Source organism: Onychomys torridus, chromosome 5, assembly GCF_903995425.1.
Source record: "Onychomys torridus chromosome 5, mOncTor1.1, whole genome shotgun sequence".
NCBI classification, from domain to species: Eukaryota; Metazoa; Chordata; class Mammalia; order Rodentia; family Cricetidae; genus Onychomys; species Onychomys torridus.
In genome coordinates, this window is record NC_050447.1 from 124,053,309 (window position 1) to 124,077,541 (window position 24,233).

At 43.9% G+C, this 24,233-nt stretch overlaps 1 protein-coding gene across 1 annotated transcript in view; it reads right to left on the reverse strand.

Moving 5' to 3' along the window:
* Nucleotides 1-6,009: 6,009 nt before the first annotated feature.
* The window catches only part of Shc3 (SHC adaptor protein 3), a 117,478-nt gene continuing 99,254 nt past the window's right edge, over nt 6,010-24,233 (reverse strand). The window contains exon 12 of the mRNA XM_036187784.1: nt 6,010-7,668. Coding sequence (XP_036043677.1) covers nt 7,540-7,668 — 129 coding nt within the window. The 3' untranslated portion in view covers nt 6,010-7,539. The remainder of the gene's footprint in view (nt 7,669-24,233) is intronic.

Here is a 24,233-nt window from a genome sequence, read left to right on the forward strand (position 1 = left end):
ACAGCTACAGTCACTGAAACAATTAACTATTTTAAAATGGTTGCTTCTCAGTCTTTGAGCCATGGTTCTTCTGAGCTGGGAAAGAGCTGTTCACAGAAATGTAACAAGGTACGTTTTATAGAAAATGTCTAATTACAGCGCTGGTTCCATGCTTTGGAAACTGGGTGGATAAGTACAAACCTCATCACCCAAATGTTTTTAAGTGTCTAAGTCAGAGGTTCAGAGGGGCTGCTATGGAATCCGGAATGCATGGATGGCTGTCTAGATGATGAAGGCACATATTCCAGTACCTAGGAATAACAAGGAGAGTGGCATTGGCTACAGCCCTCGGCTGCCACCTGCCATCTGGGCCATGGGGAGGGATACTGTATTCTGCCTCCACTTGGCCATCCCAGAAGCTTGGGTGTGGTGTGCCAGGCCCATGGTGAAGGGCAGGAGATGGGCAGCAACACCATTCCCCAAAAGAGCAAGATGGATTCCCTGCAGGTAAGGCAATCCAAGCCAGTTACCTTTGCCTGTTGAATCCTGGGATCTCCAAATGTTCACCAAATCATGTAAGTTTTATCATAGAAAAAATATTAGAAAACTTGAAATTGGTTTTGTGTTTCTGCTCCTCACAGGTGACTTAGGAAGCCAATTCCATGCCAGTATCAAAGTAGAAAGGTGCAGGTTGGCCATAAGCCCAGGCAGACTGCTGCTAGAGTAATAGTCTGTGTCTCAGGAAAGTTAACAGAAACAAACATTTTCCAAATATTCATATATCACTATGTATGGCCATCCAAATGCTTTTTAAAAACTATTAAGTACCTTGTTACACATGACATTTATACTGAGCTGTCTCCTAATCCTGGGTCTTTAAACAGCAAATGTTTAATTCCGAATACAAAGAAACTCACATAATTTCACAATACTCTGAAACAAGTTATATCCAAAAGTCGGCTGAACAGAGAACAGTCAACTGGCAACTCACACATAGTGTTAAAATTTAAAAAAAGAAAGAAAAGAAGCAAACTTATCACCCAAGCTTGGTTAGTCCACTCATCCCTGCCTTGTGAGCTGTCGCTTAACTCCAGTGTTAGTGGCTTTGGTTGTGGGAAAGTGTTGTGGGTACAGTGTGAACCAGTACCTTAGAAGGTTCACCACACAGGATGGGCCTTTATGCACAATGGGTACATAAAGCTGTTCATTTCCTGTGGTTTCTCCTTTACCCTAAGACAAGAATCATTGACGAGTTTGGGAGGTCTCCAGGATTCACTGGCCCGGGGCATCTGAGTGAGAGGAAAGGCAGGCTCTCAGCCTGGCCTCAGCATCCTGCTGACACCAGCGGTTTCCAGGCAGGGTTTCATCTTGAACTTTTGCACACTTTTCTGCCTCGCAGGCTCCACAGTGCCACCTACTGTGCAAAGCCTTCAGAACCCCCACCTCCGTCCTGACCCTTGCTGGGTCCTAACTGGATGTGGGCACACCAGCACTGAAAGGGCTCCCACACTCCAACACTCTCACATTGCTCCCTGTGTGTTAGGGGTGGGGTTCCTATGAAATTATGAACAGGGGCAGATCCACCTCTGTTTCTTTCTCTGTCCCAAGAGTCCCTCCAGGGCCAGCTACATAGGACATGATGTACCAGTGTGGCCAGGAAGGCTGGCAAGCCAAGTCAGGCTATGCCTGAGCAGTACTGGAGCCAGAAAATATGTCGACACTTATTTCATCTCTTTTCCTTTTATCCAACATCTGCCCCTTCCTTGTCTCCCGCTGACTGCCCTCCAGCTTCCATCGCCCAAGTGCTGGGATTACAAACATCATCACTATACCTGGCTTGCTTTCCCTCTGTCATGGTCCACAGTGACACTCCTCCCCCATTCCCCTTGCAACCCATTCCTTCCCTTTTTGTGCCATGGTTTCACATTCCACAGCACCCAGAACCCTGTTTCTTGGGTCTGCTGATGAGAGTCTATTAATCCCCTAGCTCTTGGTGTCATTTTGATTGACAATTGTTCATGTTAGAAAAACCCAGGGGCTCACAATACCCAGCAGAGAGTTGGTCTGTATGTGGACACACACATGCTGAGTGAGGTGCACATTCCATCCGAATCAAGGAAAGTTTGTGTTTGTGTGTAATGCACACATGCAGTTCACACTCAAAAAACCTGGTAGAAAGTTGCAAGATTTTTTTTCTGGCTGCTATAAAATGTGCCAGTTTTAAAACTGTGCATTTGTTGCTTGCAAACTTATAAATATGTATAAACCCCATTATAAATAAATCTTGTCTGGCAGATGGCATTTTATCTGCCAGCCATAGTTGCAGGGAGTTATAAGTACTTATTAATTCTCCATTTTTAAATTCACAGAATGGACCTGGGATCTATGACATGAAGTGGTGTGAAAAATTCTTCATAAAAGGTGGAGTAGGGGAGGGGAGTGGGGGCCACCAGTAAGAGTCAAGAAAGAGCTAGAACACACGCCAGTCAATGTCAAAGTCGAGACCCCAGGCATACCCATCATCCTCATCCTGAAAATGCAAGCATGCTATCCTTACTCTAGGCCCACTGAGTTGAGAGCTTGAGGGGCAGAGCCCTGAAATCTATGTGTGGGCTAAGCAGCCCGCTGCTTTGACATCTGCCTTCTGCTCTGTTTATTATAAACGCCAGCCTCTGCTCCAGAATGTCCCAGCTTGTAGAGAATGCATGGGTGTACACAGGGCATGGCAGAAATCACTGGAGATAGCCTTCCACCCATGCTGGCTGCAGTGGAGCCCCTCCCTGCCCCCTCCACTGGCTACCTCAGGTGTATTCAGTTCTGCTCCCAAAGCTCAGCAGCTGGTAGATGCCCCAGGTGTACACTTGATAGAAACGTGCTCCACGATGCAACCATTCCTTATCAGCCACTTCCCTCTTTTGTCCAAAATAAGCTATATGTACCCAAATCCTCTCTGGTGCCCCCTTTTGGGAGAACATCAGCTAAGTCACCAACCATAAGACCTGTCTCTCATGTAAATGGCTGAGTCCTTCATGTGTTTTGAAATGTGAAACATGAGGATAAATGGACTGCTTGTTGCTTCCATAGAGTGAGCTACACGTTTGAGCCTCAAAAAGCTTTAGTAAGTCCTGCATGATTTCCAAGATCTAGCCACTGACTATGGCCATCAACTGCCTGGCTCAGTTTCTTCACCTGAAAAACAAGGGCCGCTCCAAGACAGCTGAACAGTCTTGGAAACACCTGTTCGTATTCTCAGACAAAGCCAAGCAGTCTAGGTTTGTAATGTGTTCCAGGAGTGGGGTTTATCTATACTGTTTTTCTTGGAAAACACTTCAAAAGTTTCATAAGAACTAGCATCACACAGATTTGTCTGGGCACATGATCTCTTTTGCAGTCTTTCTTCTATCCTCCTCCTACTTAAAATCTGGCTGTCACCATTCACAGGGCTGTTTATAGATGGCATGCCATCTTTGGCTTGTGAGGGAAAAGAGAAATATACTTTGTGAATGAAGAGTCCCAGGAAGAAACCTTCCATGAACTTCACATATTTATCAATCCACACCACTCTTTGAGGAAAGCCCTAGGGTGTGGCACAAGCCATGGCTCAGAGAACCCATCTGCAGCCAAAGCCATGCTGTTCTAGGTGTCTTGGGGCTGACTGAGCCTTACTGTTCTAGGTGTCCTGGGGCTGACTGAGCCTTACTGTTCTAGGTGTCCTGGGGCTGAGCTTTACTCAGGTGGCCACCGCTGCATCACTATCTTAGGGAAGTGGGGTTTCAACTCAACTCACTCCAACAAGAAGAGGATGTGATATTGACTCTAACACGGAAATGAGGTGGCCCCTCTATGGAAGCCTCCTAGGTGTCTGATGCTGCCATGGGGAAAGCCTCTCTTTGGGGAAGGGGGCATTTTCCAGGACACCAGGATGGACATGGAGCCTGGACACATGGCAACTGAGACCTGAAGCCTGTGGACTTTGGGGGATTCATTCTCTTTTCCTCCCTTCCAATCTAGGCTTTTCCTTCCACTCATGGTGTATCACAGCCTTTACTTACAACTGCCTCTGTTGCCAGGACAACCTCACAGTTGCCACATGTGGCCTATTTGGCATCAATCCATCTGTCCACCATCTGAGATGGCCCATAACAGAAAGCTGCTCATCAAAGCTGAGCAGGCACCCAGCTCTTGGTTCTTTAAATACAAGAAGGACACCATGGCAACATAAGTGTAGATTCAAGATGGAGCTATTTGAATGTGTCATTAGCAGACTGCCCACCTGATGGTAGGGGGAGGAGTTCAGAGCCAACCTAGACCATGGTGAGGAGCCCCATGGGAGGCCCAACCAGCTTCACCAGCATGGAGGGGCTATTTGAAGCACAGCTAATTCTCCCAGGAGGGCAAGGGAAAGAGGGACTAGGCAGGAGCTTTGGGGCCAATGTACAAGAGCAGACAGGCTGCTTTAGGACTGTTGAGCCCCATCATGCACCACTAATAGATGCAGAGTTCTGGGTGGTGTAGCAGGATACCCACAAGAAGGAGCATAGGATCCAGGCACACTCTGAATGCTGAGGCCGGGCATAGACTCAGCCACTGTGCCCAGGGATTGAAGACCTGAATATGGTGGTTCTGCCTGGAGTTGCTGCTTTGTAGCCTGTAACCCTGCCCTACCCAGGCAGATATGGGCAGGAAACCGAAGAAAGAGGGACTCAGGCTCGAGGATGAGGCTTTGCTGGGTTTGCCTCCAAAGCCTGGCCTCCAAGCACAGACTAGCCCACAGTTGTACACAGAAAACACTGAGTGAGGAGAATGGCTCTGCTGTTAGCTGACCAAGGGACCTGATGTGAGCCTCAGTTTCCCCATGTGTAAGTGATGTTTGAGGGAATGTCCCGTCACATACACAGTGTTTGTAGAAGGAAATGATAAACTTGAGTGACCTCTGACATGCTTTACAGGGAACAGAGGTCAGAACATGGCTGCCTTGTGTCTGAAAGACTTCCCTAAGCACATGTCCAGTCCTGTAATCTGAGATCAAAATTACATATTTTGAATTAAAATAGAAAATTTATCGACCCCACTACTTCCAATTTTCTAAATTGATTTCTATAAATCCTATCACCCTCAAACTCAACGCTGACTTGGGAGAAGACTGGTGTAATTCTGAGTCCTGCTTTTTAACTTCTCTGGAGAGGGAAATAAAGCAGAGCAAATGCTGAGGTGCTGACGGTCGGCAACATGTTACTGGTGTCTCAAACATAGGCATTTTAGCCTTGCACAACATGGAGAATTCAAGAACGGGGGGAAGGTAAATATATATACATTTGTATGTAGTACACATTCACACACAGGAGTAACAGGACCCGTATGTGTGTGCACAAGACATAGCCTCCTGAGGGACAGAATTCTGGGTGACTCTTAGGAGCATCCCAAAGCCTATGTGTATGGTCTCAGGGCAAGAGCCTGAGCCAGGAGCTATCAGTATATCTGCTCATCTCCAGGGCTTCATCCATGTAGTGTCTGCCACCAACACCATTCAGGATGAAGTAGGACAGTGAGTGTTGATGCTAGGTTCCCCAGAATTCTAATTCTAGAACATTCTACTGCCATCTTGGATTCAGTGGTCCCTCAAAGGGTAAAAACTGAAAAGAGGCTCTCATGTACAGAGCCTGGGATCTTCTCGACCCAGACTCACCCCTTGGCATCCAAATGACTACACAGCAGGAAAAGCAGTGTTCACACCCTTAGCAGTAGAGCCATGCAGAACCCTGATTTGCCTAATGGTTAAGTTTCTCCTTAACTACTCTTTTTTAAATATTAATTTATTTTTACATGTATGGGTATTTTGCTTGCAAATGTGTATGTGCATCATGTGTCTACTTAGTGCCCATGGGGGCCAGAAGAAGATAGATACCCGGGATTTGAGTTACAGACATTTGTGAGCTGCCATGTGGGTGTTGAGAATTAAACCTAAGTCCTCTAGAAGAGAAGCCAGTGTTCTTAAACACTAGACACAATCCTCTACACACACCCTCTATACATACACACACACACACACACACACACACACACACACACACACACACACGATTCCTCTTAAAACATCCAATTTATGACCGTCAAACCCTAAAATGTTCAGAGTCCTATTTTACTGACCAGAGGTGCCACACACATGGGGTCTCATGAGGACCAGAGCCAGGTTGCAGTCTTATGAGGAGGTACCAACCAACAAATGCATCATCTGCCTGTGTTTGTTAAATCACAGAATGATCACAGCCCAAATGATTTTTAAGTCATAGACTCAGCCAATTTTCAAGCATGAAATCACCCACCATGAATCAACAACTTCTGAGCTGATAGGAAGAGGGTCAAGACAGAGGACCATGGATGTGGTCCCTTTTTGTTGGGCTGAGAAGATGTGGAGGGGAGGGGGAGGGGCTTACCATCATCCTCACTTCAGGGGCTCCAAAGACTTTGGAGCATGATGCCCAGTATACACTAAAATGGGAGGAACAGACAGTGGGTTTGTCTCCAAGGCTCAATTCTGGGCAGAAGCTGGTACATGCCTTGTAAGGCTCTTACACGTGCTTTTTGTCTACTGAATACAAGAGGTAGGTGGGAGGCCATTTCACCAACACCTTCCATGCACAGCCTGTGATGAACACACTGGCTTGAAGGATATACAGACCAGGAATACTTTCCATAGCCTGCCTTCCACAGACATTCATCACTATACTGATGAAAACAAAGGAAGCCTTTGTCAACTGGAGATCTTAAGTCTTATTTTGTACCATATTTGGCCTTGAATGAATGCCTCAAATCCATACACACACACAACTGGGGTCAAAGGTGATGGGTCCTCATGACCCAAACAACATGGGTCAAACATGACCTAAAACATGATCCCAAAAAGAGGCAGAGTACCACCTGCTTTGGAGTGGGGCTTCAGTAGGTCATCATGTGACAGAAAACCCATTGACATGCCATCTCTCTGGGGTTACAGAAGCCAGAGCCAGAGGAGGCACATCCATCTGTGAACAACAAACGCTACAGCCCAGAACCAGCACTCATATGAGCTGTAGGGCAGGGGCAGATGTTTGGGCAGCATGCTGCCATATTCTATCTCAAGTCTGTCTGTCCTGGAGCTGCCAGCTCACCTGCATTCACCTTGTGTTGTGCTTATTATTTAGAACTGCAGATTACACCTTCCTAGCAAAATTTCTCAGTAGGTCAGCTGAATTAAAATTTTTGCCTGAACAACTAAAATCAAATTTGCCTCTCACTAAAAACATAGAGCATAGGGCATTAGTCTCACATCTTTCTTAGTCTTAAAAAATATAAATATAGGGCCCATTTGTACAGGATGTGTGGGTATATACACCTCTAATATGCATCTGAGATGTGTAGAACACGTTTATGAAATTTGAACTTGAAGGAAAGCTCCCTTGGGAGGAGCTTTTGAGGAAGGCAATGAGCCCACAGACAGCAGCCCCAGTTCCCAGAGGCTGAGAGCAGTGGACCCAGGTCCTCCTGACCTGGCACAGGGCATGGGGCAGGTGCTGGGCCAGCTCAGTGTTTCCTCTCCACTGGTTGCTGGAGGCAAAGCTCGCTCCCTGCAGAGACGATGGGCAGACTGCTCTCAAGATGGTAGTTGATGAGGTGGCTGATGCTATCAAAGATCCTGTCTTTCGTCCGGATCTGTGAGGATCAAACAAGGAGAGGTTGAGCAGGTGTCAGATGAAGAAAACAAAGAACACATTGTGGTAGAACTATCTGGAACATCTGACTTGGCCCAGAAAGGCAAGGAAAGGAGCAGCCTTCCTGGGCCTGAGGGCTCGCCATGCTTCAAAGATGATTTCTATAAAGACCCTGGTCGCTGACAACAGTTGGTCAGTTTAGTGTACTTCACCTACCTGTCCCTATGAGGCAGTCCTTGAATATTTCAATCCACTGCCCTGTGGACACTGCCTACCTCATTCCTTCTCTCCTTGGCCTCACTGGGACAACAGGAAGTCCCAGCTAATGAAGACAAGAAAATACAATAAAATAGGTTAGGAAGGAAAACAAAACTCCCTTTGTTTATAGATTCCTGCATGACTATAATAAAAATCTGAGTAGACACCAACAATGAAAGCTATTCTTAAAAAATAGAAAGAAAAAAAAAGAAAAAAAGAAACAAAGAAACAAAAAAAGAGAAAACTTTTCTTAATCTAATACACAAATTAAATTTCCAAGATCCAAAGTTAATATGCAAAAGCCAGTCACAGGCCAGTGACATGGCTCAGTGGGTAAAGGTGACCTGAGCCCAAACCCTGGAACCCTTGTAAAGGTGGAGGAAGAGAGCCAACTCCACAGAGCTGTCCTCTGACATCCACACATACACCATAGCATGTATGTGGTTTTACACACACACACACACACACACACACACACACACACACCACATCCAATAACAGTAAGTAAATAAAAAATTTTAAGTCAATCACTTTCTTACACACAAGCAATGACTACATAAAATTTGAGATTTAAAACAGAATGCCAATTACATTAACATAAAAAGTTAAAAACTCAGGTATTCAATGAAATATTTAGGTATAAATTTATCAAAGTATATACTATATATATGCTACAAAACTACAAAAGCCTGATTAAAAAAAAAAACCAAAGATTTCATTGAAAAGAGAAAATATTCCATGTTCATGGATAGCCAGATTATGCCATAATTTCAGTCATTTCCAATGCGGTCTTTAGATTCCATACAATTTCAATAAAAGTCATTGCAAACTAAGTTGTTGATATGAATAATATTTTTCTAAAGTTTATGTGAAGAAGGAAGAGATCCAGGGTAGTCAGCAAAATATTGAAGGAAAAGAACAGGATTGGTTCCACAGTCTAATGGTTGGCACTCTGGACTCTGAGAGAAAAGAACAAATATGGGAAATTGTCACCATTCAGGGCTCACCATAAAGCTACAGGAAAAAAGACAATGACAATTGCCTCCATGGGACAGAAGAGGGAGCTTAGAATGGACCCACCAGATAATGACAACTAATATTAATGACAGATAAAGTCATGAGTTACAGAAACTGGTATTTCTAACAGATGGTCCTAGAATAATTGGACATCCATGCAAAAAAAAAAAAAAAAAAAAAGACCATTAATTCAAATGTATTAAACAGAAAATCATGAAACTCTTAGAAGATGATATAGGAAAAATATAGACAACTATGGTGTTAGATAAAAGAAAAATAATGGCAAGTTCGCTGACAGGAAGCCGATGGGAGATCACCCTTCAAAGGGGTTTTATTAGGAGAATGGCTCAAGGACAGAGGCAGCCATGATGAAGTCTTAGAGAGAGGCAAAGCATTAGAAGAAATAAGACATTGTACTACCTTCAATTCTGTATGACAAAGGAAGTTTCTAATTCATAGGCCTTCCCTTCCAAGGGGGTGGAAGGAAGATTCAGTGTGACCAAGTGTATGCGCCACAAGTCAAGAAGGTACTGATAAAGATCATCTATTTAAAGTTGAGGCGGGGGGTGGGGGGGGGAGGAAGGAAGGAAGGAAGGAAGGAAGGAAGGAAGAAATGGGAAATACAGCGGCCTCTTGATGTTCACAGAAAATTGGTTCCAAGATCCACTATTGTGGTAGTCTGAATGTAATTGGCTCATAGGCAGTGGCACTATTAGGAGGTGTGGTCTTGTTGGAGGAAGTGTGTCTCAATTTATTTCCTGATTTCTGTGGATCAAGATACAGAACTCTCAGCTCCTTCTCCAGCATCACATTTGCCTGCATATGTGTTTCCCACCATAAGGATAATGGACTGAACCTCTGAAACTATAAGGCAGCCCCAATTAAATGTTTTCCTTTAAAAGAGTTTCTGTGGTCATGGTGTCTCTTCACAGCAATAGGAATGCTAACTAAGACAACTACAGATATCAAAATCCAGGGAAGTTCAAGTCTTTTACATATAAAATGGTTTACCATTTGCACAGTATACACACATCCTACCATAGACTCCAAACTGTCTCCAGATCTCTTGTTAGATCATAGGCCAGAGACTGACCCTCTCCCCTTAGGCTATACTCCACCCCCAATCCCACAACTTGCTTTCTGGGACAGAAAGTGATGAAACTGTGACTTTTCGGCTCTCACAGGGAATTCATTTCTCTATCTTCCACTTGGAACTGTGAGAAAGTCCAGCCCCCAATCTCTGGACTAAGGACAACCTTGAATTATAACTTCATTTTTACCTAGTGCTTTCTTGCCTTCTCATGCCTGGCATGTAGACCAAGCCAAGCTAGGTCATGATATGGAGCTTGCCTCTGGGCCCCACACTGAAATCCGATGTGACTCAGTGTTGTAGAATATTATTTTAAAGTGTGTTACTTTTATGTTGAATTTGTTTAACTCTGTGAAGCTCTGTTACTTTGCCTGTCTAAAACACCTGATGGTCTAATAAAGAGCTGAACGGCCAATGGTGAGGCAGGAGAAAGGATAAGTGAGGCTGGCAGGCAGAGAGAATATATAGAAGGAGAAATCTGGAAAGATGAAAAAGAAGGAGCCAGAGAAGGAGGAGGACTTCAGAGGCCAGCCACCCAGCAACATAGCAAGCCACAGAGTAAGAGTAAGATTTACAGAAGTGAACTGCACCTGGGTCCCACCGCTGGACACAGGCCACCTCAGGAGGACCTGACCAACTTGGCCCCAGTTGCCTGCCAATGGGCCGGCCCTGCTGGAAGGCTCCCCTTTTCCAAGATTGCATGCAAGCAGACACTGCAGTCTCCACACCCTGCCCCCACACCCATTTGCCCGAGACCCCAGCCACTTCCTGAGACTCAGAGTCCAGCCCCCAGCTTCCATCCTGCCCTGGAACTCCCATCTGGACCAGAGACCAGAGGAACTCCCATCTGGACAAGAGGAACTCCCATCTGGACAAAATAAGGAGACATCAGGGACTTCCCGAGACACAGAGTCCAGCCCCCCAGCTCCTATCTGGCCAGCACTCTCATCTGGAACAGCACTCCCATCTGGCCCAGAGCTTCCATCTGGACCAGAGAGGGGCTCCCTAATCTGTCAACTGTCTCTGGACCAAGTACACTGATAAGACCAAGAACGAACACAAGAGGAGATGGGCAGACGTCAAGGCAGAAGTACATACAACAAAATAAAGAGCAATACAGCATCACCAGCATCTAGCCCTTCTCCAACAGCTAGACCTGAACATCATGGAATGGGAGAAGAAGAAGAAGAAGGAGAAGAAGAAGAAGGAGGAGGAGGAGGAGGAGGAGGAGGAGGAGGAGGAGGAGGAGAAGAAGAAGAAGAAGAAGAAGAAGAAGAAGAAGAAGAAGAAGAAGAAGGAAACAACCTAATAAGTAACTTCATGAAGACGCTAGAGCCTTATATAGAAGAAATCACAAATAAAATAAAGGAACAGACAAACAAAAAATGGGAAGAATGCTATAAAAAACTAGAGGAAAGGACAATTAAAGCAGAAGAAAACAATAAATCCTTGAATGAAAATCATGAAAAAGCAAGGGAGACAATCCAAGACCTGAAGAGGGAAATAGAAAAAATGAAGAAGACACTAGCAGAAGGAATGTTGGAAATAGAAAATCTGAGTAAACAAACAGGAACTTCAGAGGCAAGTATAACCAACAGAATGCAAGAGATGGAAGAGAGGATCTCTGGTGTTGAAGATACATTAGAAGAAATAGATTCATCAGTCAAAGAAAACACTAAAACCAACAAAGTCATGACCCAAAATGTTCAAGAAATTTAGGACACCATGAAAAGACCAAACCTACAAATAATAGGGATAGAGGAAGGAGAAGAATACCAACTCAAAGGCACAGAAAATATATTTAACAAGATCATAGAAGAAAACTTTCCCAACTTAAAGAAGGAAATGCCTATGAAGATACAAGAAGCCTATAGAACACCAAACAGACTAGACCTCCCAAAAAAGTCCCCTCAGCACATAATAATTAAACAACTAAACGTACAGAAGAAAGAAAGAATATTAAGGGCAGCAAAGGAAAAAGGCCAAGGGACTTATAAAGGCAAACCCATCAGAATAACACCCAATTTCTCGATGGAGACTTTGAAAGCCAGAAGGACCTGGACAGATATAATGCAGACACTAAGAGACCATGGATGCCAGCCTAGACTAATATACCCAGCAAAACTTTCAATCATCATAGATGGAGTGAACAAGACCTTCCAAGACAAAACCAGATTTAAACAATACTTATCCACAAACCCAGCCCTACAGAAAGCACTAGAAGGAAAATTCTAACCTAAGGAAGGCAGATACACCCATGAAAACACAGGCAATAGATAACACCACAGCAGTAAACCCCAAAGAAGAGAAATACACTCACACTACCACCAAAAAATAAAAATAACAACAGGAACGAACAATCACTGGTCATTAATATCCCTTAATATCAATGGACTTAATTCACCTATAAAAAGACACAGACTAACAGAATGGATACAAAAGCAGGATACAAGAAACACACCTCAAATTCAAAGACAGACACCTCCTAAGAATAAAAGGCTGGTAAAAGACTTTCCAATCAAATGGTCTTAAGAAGCAAGCTGGTGTAGCCATTCTAATATCCAGCAAAATAGACTTCAAACTAAATTCAATCAAAAGAGATGATGAAGGACACTACATACTCATTGCAGGAAAGATCCACCAAGATGAAGTTTCAATTCTGAACATTTATGCCCCAAACACAAGGGCACCCACATATGTAAAAGAAACATTACTAAAGCTTAAATCACATATAAAACCCCACACATTAATAGTGGGAGACTTCAATACCCCACTTTCACCTCTGGACAGATCGGCCAAATTGAAACTTAACAGAGACATAATGGACTTAACTGATGTAATGGCACAAATGGACTTAATCGATATCTACAGAACATTCCACCCAAACAAAAAAGAATATACCTTCTTCTCAGCACCCCATGGAACCTTCTCTAAAATCGACCACATACTTGGCCACAAAGCAAATCTCAACAGATACAAAACCCACTGTGTTCTATCAGACCACCATGGTTTAAAGTTAGATTTCAACAACAAAAAAAAAAAACCCTACAGAAATCCTACAATTTCATGGAAACTGAACAATGCTCAACTGAATCACCAATGGGTTAAGGAAGAAATAAAGAAAGAAATTAAAGACTTCCTAGAGATCAATGAAAATGAATACACCACATACCCAAACTTATGGGATACTATGAAAGCAGTGCTAAGAGGGAAATTCATAGCACTGAATGCCCACATAAAGAAGCTGGAGAAATCTCACACTAGTGACTTGACAGCATACCTGAAAGCCCTTGAACAGGAAGAAGCAAAGTCTCCCAGGAGGAACAGACACCAGGAAATTATCAAATTGAGAGCTGAAATCAATAAAATAGAAATAAAGAGAACAATACAAAGGATTAATGAAACAAAGAGTTGGTTCTTTGAGAAGATCAACAAGATAGACAAGCCCTTACCCAAACTAACCAAAATACAGAGGGAGAGCATCCAAATTAACAAAATCAGAAATGAAAAGGGGGACATAACAACAGACAATGAGGAAATCCAGAGAATCATCAGGTCATACTTCAAAAACCTCTACTCCACAAAACTGGAAAATCTAAAAGAAATGGTTAATTTTCTGGATAGGTACCACATACCTAAGTTAAATCAAGAGCAGATAAACCATTTAAATAGTCCAATAACCCCTAAGGAAATAGAATCAGTCATTAAAAGTCTCCCAACCAAAAAAAGCCCTGGACTTGATGGTTTCACTGCAGAATTCTACCAGATCTTCAAAGAAGACTTAATACCAATACTCTTTAAATTGTTCCACACAATAGAAGAAGAAGGCATATTACCAAACTCCTTCTATGAGGCTACAATTACCCTGATTCCCAAACCAAACAAAGATACAACAAAGAAAGAGAACTACAGACCGATCTCCCTCATGGACATTGATGCAAAAATACTCAATAAAATTCTGGCAAACAGACTCCAAGAACACATCAAAACAATTATCCACCATGATCAAGTAGGCTTCATCCCAGGGATGCAAGGGTGGTTCAACATACAAAAGTCCGTCAATGTAATACACCATATAAACAAACTCAAGGAAAAAAACCACATGATCATCTCACTAGATACAGAAAAGGCATTTGACAAAATCCAACACCCCTTCATGATAATGGTCTTGGAGCGATCAGGAATACAGGGAACATACCTAAACATAATAAAGGCAATCTATAGCAAGCCAACAGCCAACATCAAATTAAATGGAGAGAAACTCAAAGCAATACCACTAAAATCAGGAACAAGGCAAGGCTGTCCCCTCTCCCCCTACTTATTCAATATAGTACTTGAAGTTCTAGCCAAAGCTATAAGACAACATAAAGAGATTAAGGGGATACAAATTGGAAAGGAAGAAGTCAAGCTCTCCCTATTTGCAGATGACATGTTAGTATACATGAGTGACGCCAAAAATTCAACCAAGGAACTGATACAGCTAATAAAAACCTTCAGCAACATTGCAGGATACAAGATCAACTCAAAAAAATCAGAAGCCCTTCTATATACAGTAGACAAACAGACTGAGAAGGAAAGCAGAGATATATCACCCTTTACAATAGCCACAAATGTTATAAAATACCTTGGGGTTACTCTAACTAAGCATGTGAAGGACCTATATGTCAAGAACTTTAAGTCCCTGAAAAAAGAAATTGAAGAAGATGCCAGAAAATGGAAAGATCTCCCATGCTCATGGATAGGCAGGATTAACATAGTAAAAATGGCAATCTTACCAAAAGCAATCTACAGATTCAACGCAATTCCCATCAAATTACCAACACAATTCTTCACAGATCTGGAAAGAATAATACTCAACTTCATATGGAAAAACAAAAAACCCAGGATAGCCAAAAGAATCCTGCACAACAAAACAACCTCTGGAGGCATCACGATCCCCGACCTCAAGCACTACTATAGAGCTACTGTAATAAAAACAGCTTGGTACTGGCATAAAAACTGACATGTGGACCAATGGAATCGAATTGAAGACCCTGACATTAACCCACACACCGATGAACATATAATTTTTGACAAAGAAGCCAAAAATGTACAATGGAAAAAAGAAAGCATCTTCAACAAATGGTGCTGGCATAACTGGATGTCAATGTGTAGAAGGCTGCAAATAGATCCATATCTGTCACCGTGCACAAAACTTAAATCCAAGTGGATCAAAGACCTCAACATAAATCCAGCTACTCTGAACCTGATAGTAGAGAAAGTAGGAAGTACTCTTGAACGCATTGGCACCGGAGATCACTTTCTAAATATAACACCAGTAGCACAGACACTGAGAGAAACAATCAATCAATGAGACCTGTTGAAACTGAGAAGCTTTTGTAGAGCAAAGGACACGGTCAACGAGACAAAGTGACAGCCTACAGAATGGGAAAAGGTCTTCACCAACCCCACATCTGACAGAGGGCTGATATCCAGAATATATAAAGAACTTAAGAAATTAGACATCAAAATGCCCAACAGTCCAATTAAGAAATGGGCTATAGAACTAAACAGAGAATTCTCAACAGAGGAAGTTCAAATGGCTGAAAGACATTTAAGGACTTGCTCAACATCCCTAATTATCCGGGAAATGCAAATCAAAACAACTCTGAGATACCACCTTACACCTGTCAGAATGGCTAAGATCAAAAGCACAGAAGACAGCTTATGCTGGAGAGGATGTGGAGCAAGGGGAACTCTCCTCTCCTCCACTGCTGGTGGGAATGCAAGCTTGTACAGCCACTTTGGAAATCAATATGGCACTTCCTTAGAAAATTGGGAATCCATCTCCCCCAAGACCCAGCTATAGCACTCTTGGGCATATACCCAAGGAATGCTCAATCATACCACAAGGGCATTTGCTCAGCTATGTTTGTATCAGCTTTGTTTGTAATAGCCAGAACCTGGAAACAACCTAGAATGGATAAAGAAAATATGGTACATATACACAATGGAGTACTTCTCAGCAGAGAAAAACAATGACATCATGAGGTTTGTGGGCAAATGGATGGATCTAGAAAAAATCATCCTGAGTGAGGTAACCCAGACTCAAAAGGACAAACACAGTATGTACTCACTCATAGGAGGATACTAGATGTAAAACAAAGATGACTAGACTGCTCTACAACTCCAGGGAGGCTACCTAGAAAACAGGACCCTAGGAAAGACCCAAGGATCACCCAATGACAGAGAAATGGATGAGATCTACATGAACAACCTGGATGACAGTGGGAGTAATGAAGGGCAAGGTTTGAGGGAAAGAAAGCTTAGGGGATCAGGAGATCCCAGCTTGATCAAGAACAGAAAGGGAGAACAAGGAATAACCGACCATGATAAAAATGAAGACCACATAAGAACAGGAATAGGCAGAGTGCTGGGGAGGTCCCCAGAAATCCACAATAATAAATCCTCTGTAGTCTGCTGGCAATGGTTGAGAGAAAGCCTGATCTGACCTAGTCTGGTGATCAGATGGCCAAACACCCTAACGGTCATGCTGGAACTCTCATCCAATAACTGATGGAAGTGGATGCAGAGATCCTCAGCCAGGTCCCAGGTGGAGCTCCAGGTGTCCAACTGTCGAGAAAGAGGAGGGTCTGCAAGAGCGTGAATTGTTGAATCCAAGATTGCAAAAAGCACAGGGACAAATAGCCAAACGAATGGAAGCACATGAATTATGAACCAAAGGCTATGGAGCCCCCAGCTGGATCAGGCCCTCTGGATAAGTGAGACCATTGAATAGCTTGATCTGTTTGGGAGGCATCCAGTCTGTGGGACCAGGATCTGTCCTTAGTGCATGAGCTGGCTGTTTGAAACCTTGGGCTTACACATGGACACTTTGCTCAGTCTGGAAGGAGGTGACAGGACCTGCCTGTACTGAATCTACCAGGTTTAAATGAATCCCCAGGGGTACCTTGATCCTGAAGGACATGGGAATGGAGGGGAGGGGCTGGGGGGAAGGTGGGGATGGGGGCAGGAGTGGGGAGGACAGGGGAACCCATGGCTGATGTATAAAATTTAAAACACATAATAATAAAGAAAAAATTATTTATTAAAAAAAAAAGATTTACAGAAGTAAGAGAACTGGAAAAGCCCCCAGGCAAAATGTAGATGGGATAATTTAAGAAAAGCTGGCAAGAAATAAGCCAAGCTAAGGCTGGGCAGTCATAATTAAGAATTAGCCTCCATGTGTGACTTAGTTGGGAGATGGGTGAAGGGCCCCCCAAAGGGCAAAAAAAAAAAGCCACAACTCAGAAACCCTCTGGACCGATTCTCTCTCTCTCTCTCTCTCTCTCTCTCTCTCTCTCTCTCTCTCTCTCTCTCTCTCTCTCTCTCTTAACCCTCTCTTCTCCCATGTCAAGGTCTGGTCATGGCCACCCATGATCCCGAAGCTCTCTCTCCTAACAAAGGGGAATACCACCTCAGCTTCCCTTTTCTATAAAGATTCATAATGCCATGGACATAGATGCTCCCCTGCTCTGTCTGTTGATAATGGCAAGATGATTCTATGTACTCAGTGCAGATAGTTTTTTTCTTCTTTCTTTAATATTTGGAGATTTATTTATGTATATGGTACTCTATCTGCATGTGCACCTGCATGCCAGAAGAAGGCATCAGATCTCATTATAGATGGCTGTGAGCCACCATGTGATTCCTGGGAATTGAACTCATGGCCTCTTAGTTATGGCTCTTAACCACTTAGCCATCTCTCCAGTCAGATATTGTGTTTTGTTTTGTTTTGTTTCTCAAGACACAGCTAGCCATAGAAGATCCTGTCACAGGCAATTCCACCTTGAAAATGGTGTCTCAGGAGCTCTGTGGCTGGAGACAATACCAGTCCTTCATCTCAAGAAGATAACTATCTTCACTCTCTGTTCCCCACAACACCCTACCAGAGGTCTTACTCCGTCCACGGGAACCCAGAAGACCTTAGAAGGTACCCTGTCTCTGTGAGGCCTCTGGGGTGCCTTCTGACCAGTAGCAGAAGACACCAGAGGGAAACCTTCAGTTTTCCTGTGAACAGTGGGGAAGCCACTACCCACAATGTCTCCAAAGCTGTCTCCCACCTCGCTCTCAGTCATCAAAGATAGTATCAGAACCACACACAAAGGGGAGGCCAACAGGGAACACAACTGTCCCTATACTGTTGTGAAACTCCACAAGCTCAGAGTCCAGCTGGAGAAGAGGAAGTGGCCTCTCCCTGTAGCCAGGCTCACTTGCGGGGAAGAGTCAAGGCAAGACACCCCTCCACCCCCACCCCCTCTAAAAGTGCTCCCAGGTGAGGCACCTCCAGAATCCAGGAGGTAGAAACTGCCTTTATTGCCCCCTTGTGGCCATAAGTACACAATGCTAGGGACCTTGACATTTTCTAGGGGGAAGTTTCCTTGAACATGGTGTGGTGCCTGGGAAGACTTTGTTCCTGGACAGCAGCTCTGTCACTTGGAACTCAACATGGATGCCACAATGTGCAGGCCAGGAAGAAGCAGGGAGGGACAGGGTCATGGAAAGCAGGAGCTTCCTGGGTTTTCTTGTAGAAGGACTACTAAAGGGTCCTTCCCACCCAGGACCTTCATTGACAGGGAAGTCACCCAGTCCAGGGCCAGAAGTGACTTACACAATCACAGTGGATGGCACCTTCATTTCTGTACTTCCTTATAGTGGTCTAAACACAGCTCCAGTGAGAGCCATCACCCAGAAAGCTAAAGCCTTGGGCCATTGTATCAAGCAGAGAGATTGGTCCCTGCCGGCCTCAGCAAGGATGGCATATAGTCTAGTCAGAACTGGAGTGTCCACACAGGGACTTGTCCAATGTTGGCCAAGCACCTGACAGTGCCTGTGAGGTCCAGAAGCTGGGAAGAAGATGCCCAACTCCATGGTGGCTGGGGAGGTATTCCTACCAGGACACATAGCCTGGAACACACAGGGGACAGGGTCTGGGCAACAATGGCCTTCTTACAGCTTTCCTTGTGACCTGGTGGTGTGTCCCAGTGGGAAATACAGAGGCCATCCCTGGCCTGGGCTTCGTAGCAGCAGACATGCACAGACTTTCCCAATGTGATGGGATTTGTTGCAGAGGGAACTCAGCCCATAACCTCAGAACCTTTCTGGTCTGTATGGAGGCCTCTATTGATGTTCAGTCCAGTCTCCCCTTTCTTCTAGATCTAGCTTCCCTTCCATGGCTAGTTCCGAGGGAAGTGAGAGTTGAGCTGTAGACACGGAACACACAGCTCCCATCCCCCACCATTTCTCTTTGTTTGCACCTTCAGAAAAGAGGGCAGAACATAAGTATCCGAAGACATGACACACACCGCTGTCTGTAGAGAACTACAGTGACCCCAGACAAGGAACTTCTAAGAGTCACTGAAATTCCAAATCTCTTCCCCCTCTCCGAGTCAGACGGGCTACCCCATGTGCTTTCATCCTCTCAGCCTGATGCCCTGACCCCCAGCTGTCAGGGCTAGACACAGGGAAAGAGAACTGAGCTATCATGATGAGGACACCAACACAGCATCCTGTTCCTAGATACCACCATGAGCACATCCTTAAAACATCACATCACAAAGAGAACAGAACAATTGCACCTCAGAAGATAAATCAGAAACCAGAAAAGCATTCAACTCACATCCATAACATTTTAAAAAAATAGAATTACTACATCTATTAAAACAAAATGTATGAAAAAAATAACTCAGGGGATAACAACTTTTAGAAATTAAATATACAATTTGTAAAAGTGTATAAACATGCTTGTATGCCACAGAGAGATAATGTTCAAAGGTTAGAAAATGCTCCAAAGAAGCAGAAACTTGAGGGAAAGATAAGTTTTTGTTCCTGCAGCTCTATAGAAAGTTCCCTTTTAATGTTCTTAAGGTCAGAGATACCCTCTGATGGTATTTATAAGCAAAACGACAAGGAGTCAAACAGGAATATGCTGCAAAATATTTAAAATACTTCTCTGTGGTTCCCCAATATATTGTGTACCTTTATAAACTTATCTGGGGTCAGAGGACAGAACAGCCACTAGACAGAGAGGCCAGAAAATGGTGGCACACACACCTTTAATCCTAGCAATCTGGAGGCAGAGATCCATCTGGATCTCTGCAAATTCAAAGCCACACTGGAAACAGCCAGTGACTCACGCCTTTAATCCCAGGAAGTGATGGCAGGAAGCAGAAAGGTATATAAGGCGTGAAGACCAGGAACTAGAGTGTGTTAAGCTCTTAGGCTTTTAGCAGCAGTTCAGCTGAGATCCATTTGGATGAGGACACAGAGGCTTCCAGTTTGAGGAAATGAGATCAGCTGAGGAATTGGCAAGGTGAGGCTAGCTGTGGCTGGTTCTGTTTTTCTGATCTTTCAGTGTTCACCCCAATACCTGGGTCTGGGTTTGTTTTATTAATAAGACCTTCTAACAATTCGTGCTACACTTCTCCCTTCCCTTAATTTCTATTATTTTTCCTTGGGAAATCAATACAAAATAAAGATAAAATAGGTGACATGTCATAGGGAGTATGGGGGTTGGGGGGTAGTGCGGACACAGGTGATCTAGTACAGGTGTCAGAGAACAAGTGGAGACACAGGAAGCCCTAGTGACTGTGGAAGTGATGTCATTGTAGAGCAATTTAGTAAGTACAAGCCCTATGTGCTTTGAAACATGCTGGAGGACGTGAGTCAAGCCTGCAGAGGACCTGGACACTTGAGCGACAGTGGTCTCTCCTAATGCAAGCATGGTGTCCACCCGACCTGGCCCTGCTTGGCCAAAAGGATGAATCAACCATGAGTGAGTCAGGATAATTTTAGACACATGCAGGCTGACAGAATGATTCAGGGGCTGAAAAAGCCATCTCTGAGGCCCTTCCCACACCTCTGTCACCAGCTCTCTTCCATGCTATTTTAGAGTCTCTTCCTTCAGCACCCCACCACAGAGGCTTGGAGCTGTGTTGGGTGGCCTCCTCTTTGGCTTCCCAGTGACCTCAGTACATAGTGAGAGAGCTCAGAGGCTGCTAGACGCCGGGTAAATTTAGACTCAGACCGTTTTTTTTTTTTTTTCATCCTTCTTTCTCTGAGTAATCTAACTTGCCAAGCTTCCCCCTTTATAGTCAGGGACCAGCCAATTACCATGAAAATCAGATGAATAAATATTGAAGAGAACGTGTTCGGTGTCTATTTCAGTGTCCTCACAGCAAGGAGGCAACTTTACATTTTTAATTAAGTCTTTCATTTCCATCTCCTTTTCAGCTAAAGCTATCCTCTGTAGGATCAATTAAACTGGATAATCAGATCCAGCTAAAAGCCCCCCAAAAGAATAGTCATCAGTGGGTATGACTTAACAATCATTCTTGATGGTCCTGCGAATTTCACTCCAGAATTAAAACTATATGCTAGCACAGCCTTAGGAATCAGCTCCCGAGAACATCTTATCACAATTCCATTTCCTCGTTTGCTGCACACCTTGATAAAATGTTGTTAGGAGGGTGTAATGATTGGTTTCAATTGTTAACTTTCACATGTGCACACTCACAGACCTGTAGAGGGCCGAGGGCCTCTTGCTTACAGGTAAGCACTAGGGAAACCAAAGGAAGAAGTTTTCCTGACTTCCACCCAGAAAGCTGGGAATGGATGTAGGTTATAACCTGGTGATCTTTGCAATATGTCAGGCCACACCTCACCCCAATCCCCCGGACTATTATGTTTGTCTATCCCAGACCTGTCCCCCTAGATCTTGAGCACTGCTTCCCACTCAATTAAACCATCCTTCGCCAGGCAGTGGTGGCACACACCTTAAATCCCAGCACTTGGGAGGCAGAGCCAGGCGGATCTCTGTGAGTTCGAGGCCAGCCTGGGCTACAGAGTGAGTTCTAGGAAAGGCACCAAAGCTACACAGAGAAACTCTGTCTTGGGGGAAAAAATCATTCTGGGAGATGTCACTTGTACTTTACAACATTCCAGGTAATTTCTGAGTTATCTGTAGAGTCGGGCCAATCCTGACTTCCACAGGCCATTTTGTTCACCTCAGGCAGCCTCCCTGGACCCTTATCTTGAGCATTATTTCTAAGTCAACAGAACGCATCTTTATGGAAAAGTCATGTGTACTCTGTAAAGCTTTGTTGTACATATAGGAATGAGTTAATTATCATCAAAAGACTTTTCCCAAAGTTATGCTGTGCTTAAATAAGGCTGAAATAAACTACCTGGGGTCAGACTCTAAAGTATGAATCAACACTAGCTAAGTCATGTTGAAAAATCACAGACCAAATTGTCAGATAAGGAAAAAAATAAGTAGAAAAACACATTTGAAAATTCCATGGCTGAAGAACAAAGCAAAGAAAGACCAGTAAAAAAGTCAGGATCGACCACGGGTAAGCTGGGAGCATCAAACTTGTAAGGGATGCTGCTCATCTGCTAGTGACATGTACTTGAAGAAGTGGGAACCAGACAACAAATCTCCCTTTGCCATCACCCCACAGATCCACAAAGGTGTGTAGACATGAGTGCCCCTTGGGCTGCTAACCAGGAAGCAAACATAAACATTAGTGAATGTAGATGTACAGATTTCCTCTGACCCCAAATCCTCCATTTCTGCCACCTGTCCCACAGATAGGTGTCTCCTTCTCCCGAGAGCTTAGTAATCGGCTCCCAGAGCATGTGCGTGATAGACACTGGGTAACCAAGCAGAAAAGGATCCCATCTCAAAACACATCTTTGGGGCTGGAGAGACAGCTCGGTAGGCCAAATGCTTGCAGTGCAAGAATGAGGACCTGAGTTCAAATCCCCAGAACCCAATTTAAGCCAGAGATGCCACACACACCTGAAATAGCAGTGTTCTTAAGGCAAGATAGGAGGTGGAGGCAAGGGAATTCCTGAAAGCCCGTGGACCAACTAGCTTGATGTTTACAGAAGCAAATAATAAGTGACTCTTCTCAAACAAAGTGGAAGGTGAGGACTGGCACTTGAGGTTGACCTCTGACCTCTACACATACATGCCATGTATATGCCCACATTCACAGATGAATATATCCACACTACATACATATATGCACATCAAGTTTGCAAACTTGTAAAAACCACAAACACATAATATGTGTTTTCTCAGAGAAGGGGTATGTTTAAAAGAAAAAAAAAAATCTTCACAGAAGATGAGCAGAGAAGTAGCTGCATTCACTATGTTCCTGATTTGGGCCCATGTCTGCCCCCATGGACACAGGTGCTTTGAAAGTGCCAGATGTATGGGCATCTCAGTCCAGGTCCCTGAATCACATCAGGTAACCTCTACCCTCATCTGTGTCCCCAAAATACAGTCCAACCAAACACTCTGGTTCCATTCCTACCCACCCATCACAGATCCAATTCTGTTAAGTAATTCCACCTTACTTTTTGTTTTCATTGGATAAGAGGTTTAACATAATAGTGCTGGCATTTGTTCAATGGTTAAGTTGATTAAATTGCACTTACTGAACTTGGCAATTATTGGACTATGCCCAGGGTAAAGTCAAATACACTTATTGATTGGCAGATGGACAAGTCAGACAAACCCACAGAATTACTCAGACAGAATTGGACTACCAACTCAGTGTCAGGAGGTCTACCTCTCTGACCAGGGAAACATGAGGCTAATTAATGGGGGTTGCCTGCTGCCCAGGACATTTTCTACCCTACAGGAAAGCCTAGGGGGTCCAGTTTGGGAATTACTTGGGATAAATATTGAAAATCTGAGAGACTTTAACTTCTGTGTTCACTGTGAATATTTTAGGAAGGAATAGTGCTGTTGCTATTGCTGGAGAGAGAGAGAGAGAGAGAGAGAGAGAGAGAGTGTGAGTGTGTGTGTGTGTGTGTGTGTGTGTGTGTTTGCACTCATGTGTGTGCAGAAGAGGGTATCAGATTCTCTGAAGCTAGAGTTACAGGCAGTTATAAGACATCTGATGTGGGTGCCGAGAACTGAACTCGGGTCCTCTGTAAGAGCAATAAGCACTCTTAACCACTGAACCATCTCTCCAGTCTCCAAAAGTGTTATTTTTCTAAATCGTTCCTTCACAGTTATCTTTGCAGTTTTATATTTCAGGTTTCACTTCCAAATGGAGGTCCCTTTCCATAGAATATAAAACATGGATAACTTTTTAAGTGTCCATATAGCAAGTCAAAGTTTATTTGTGTGTGTGTGTGTGTGCGTG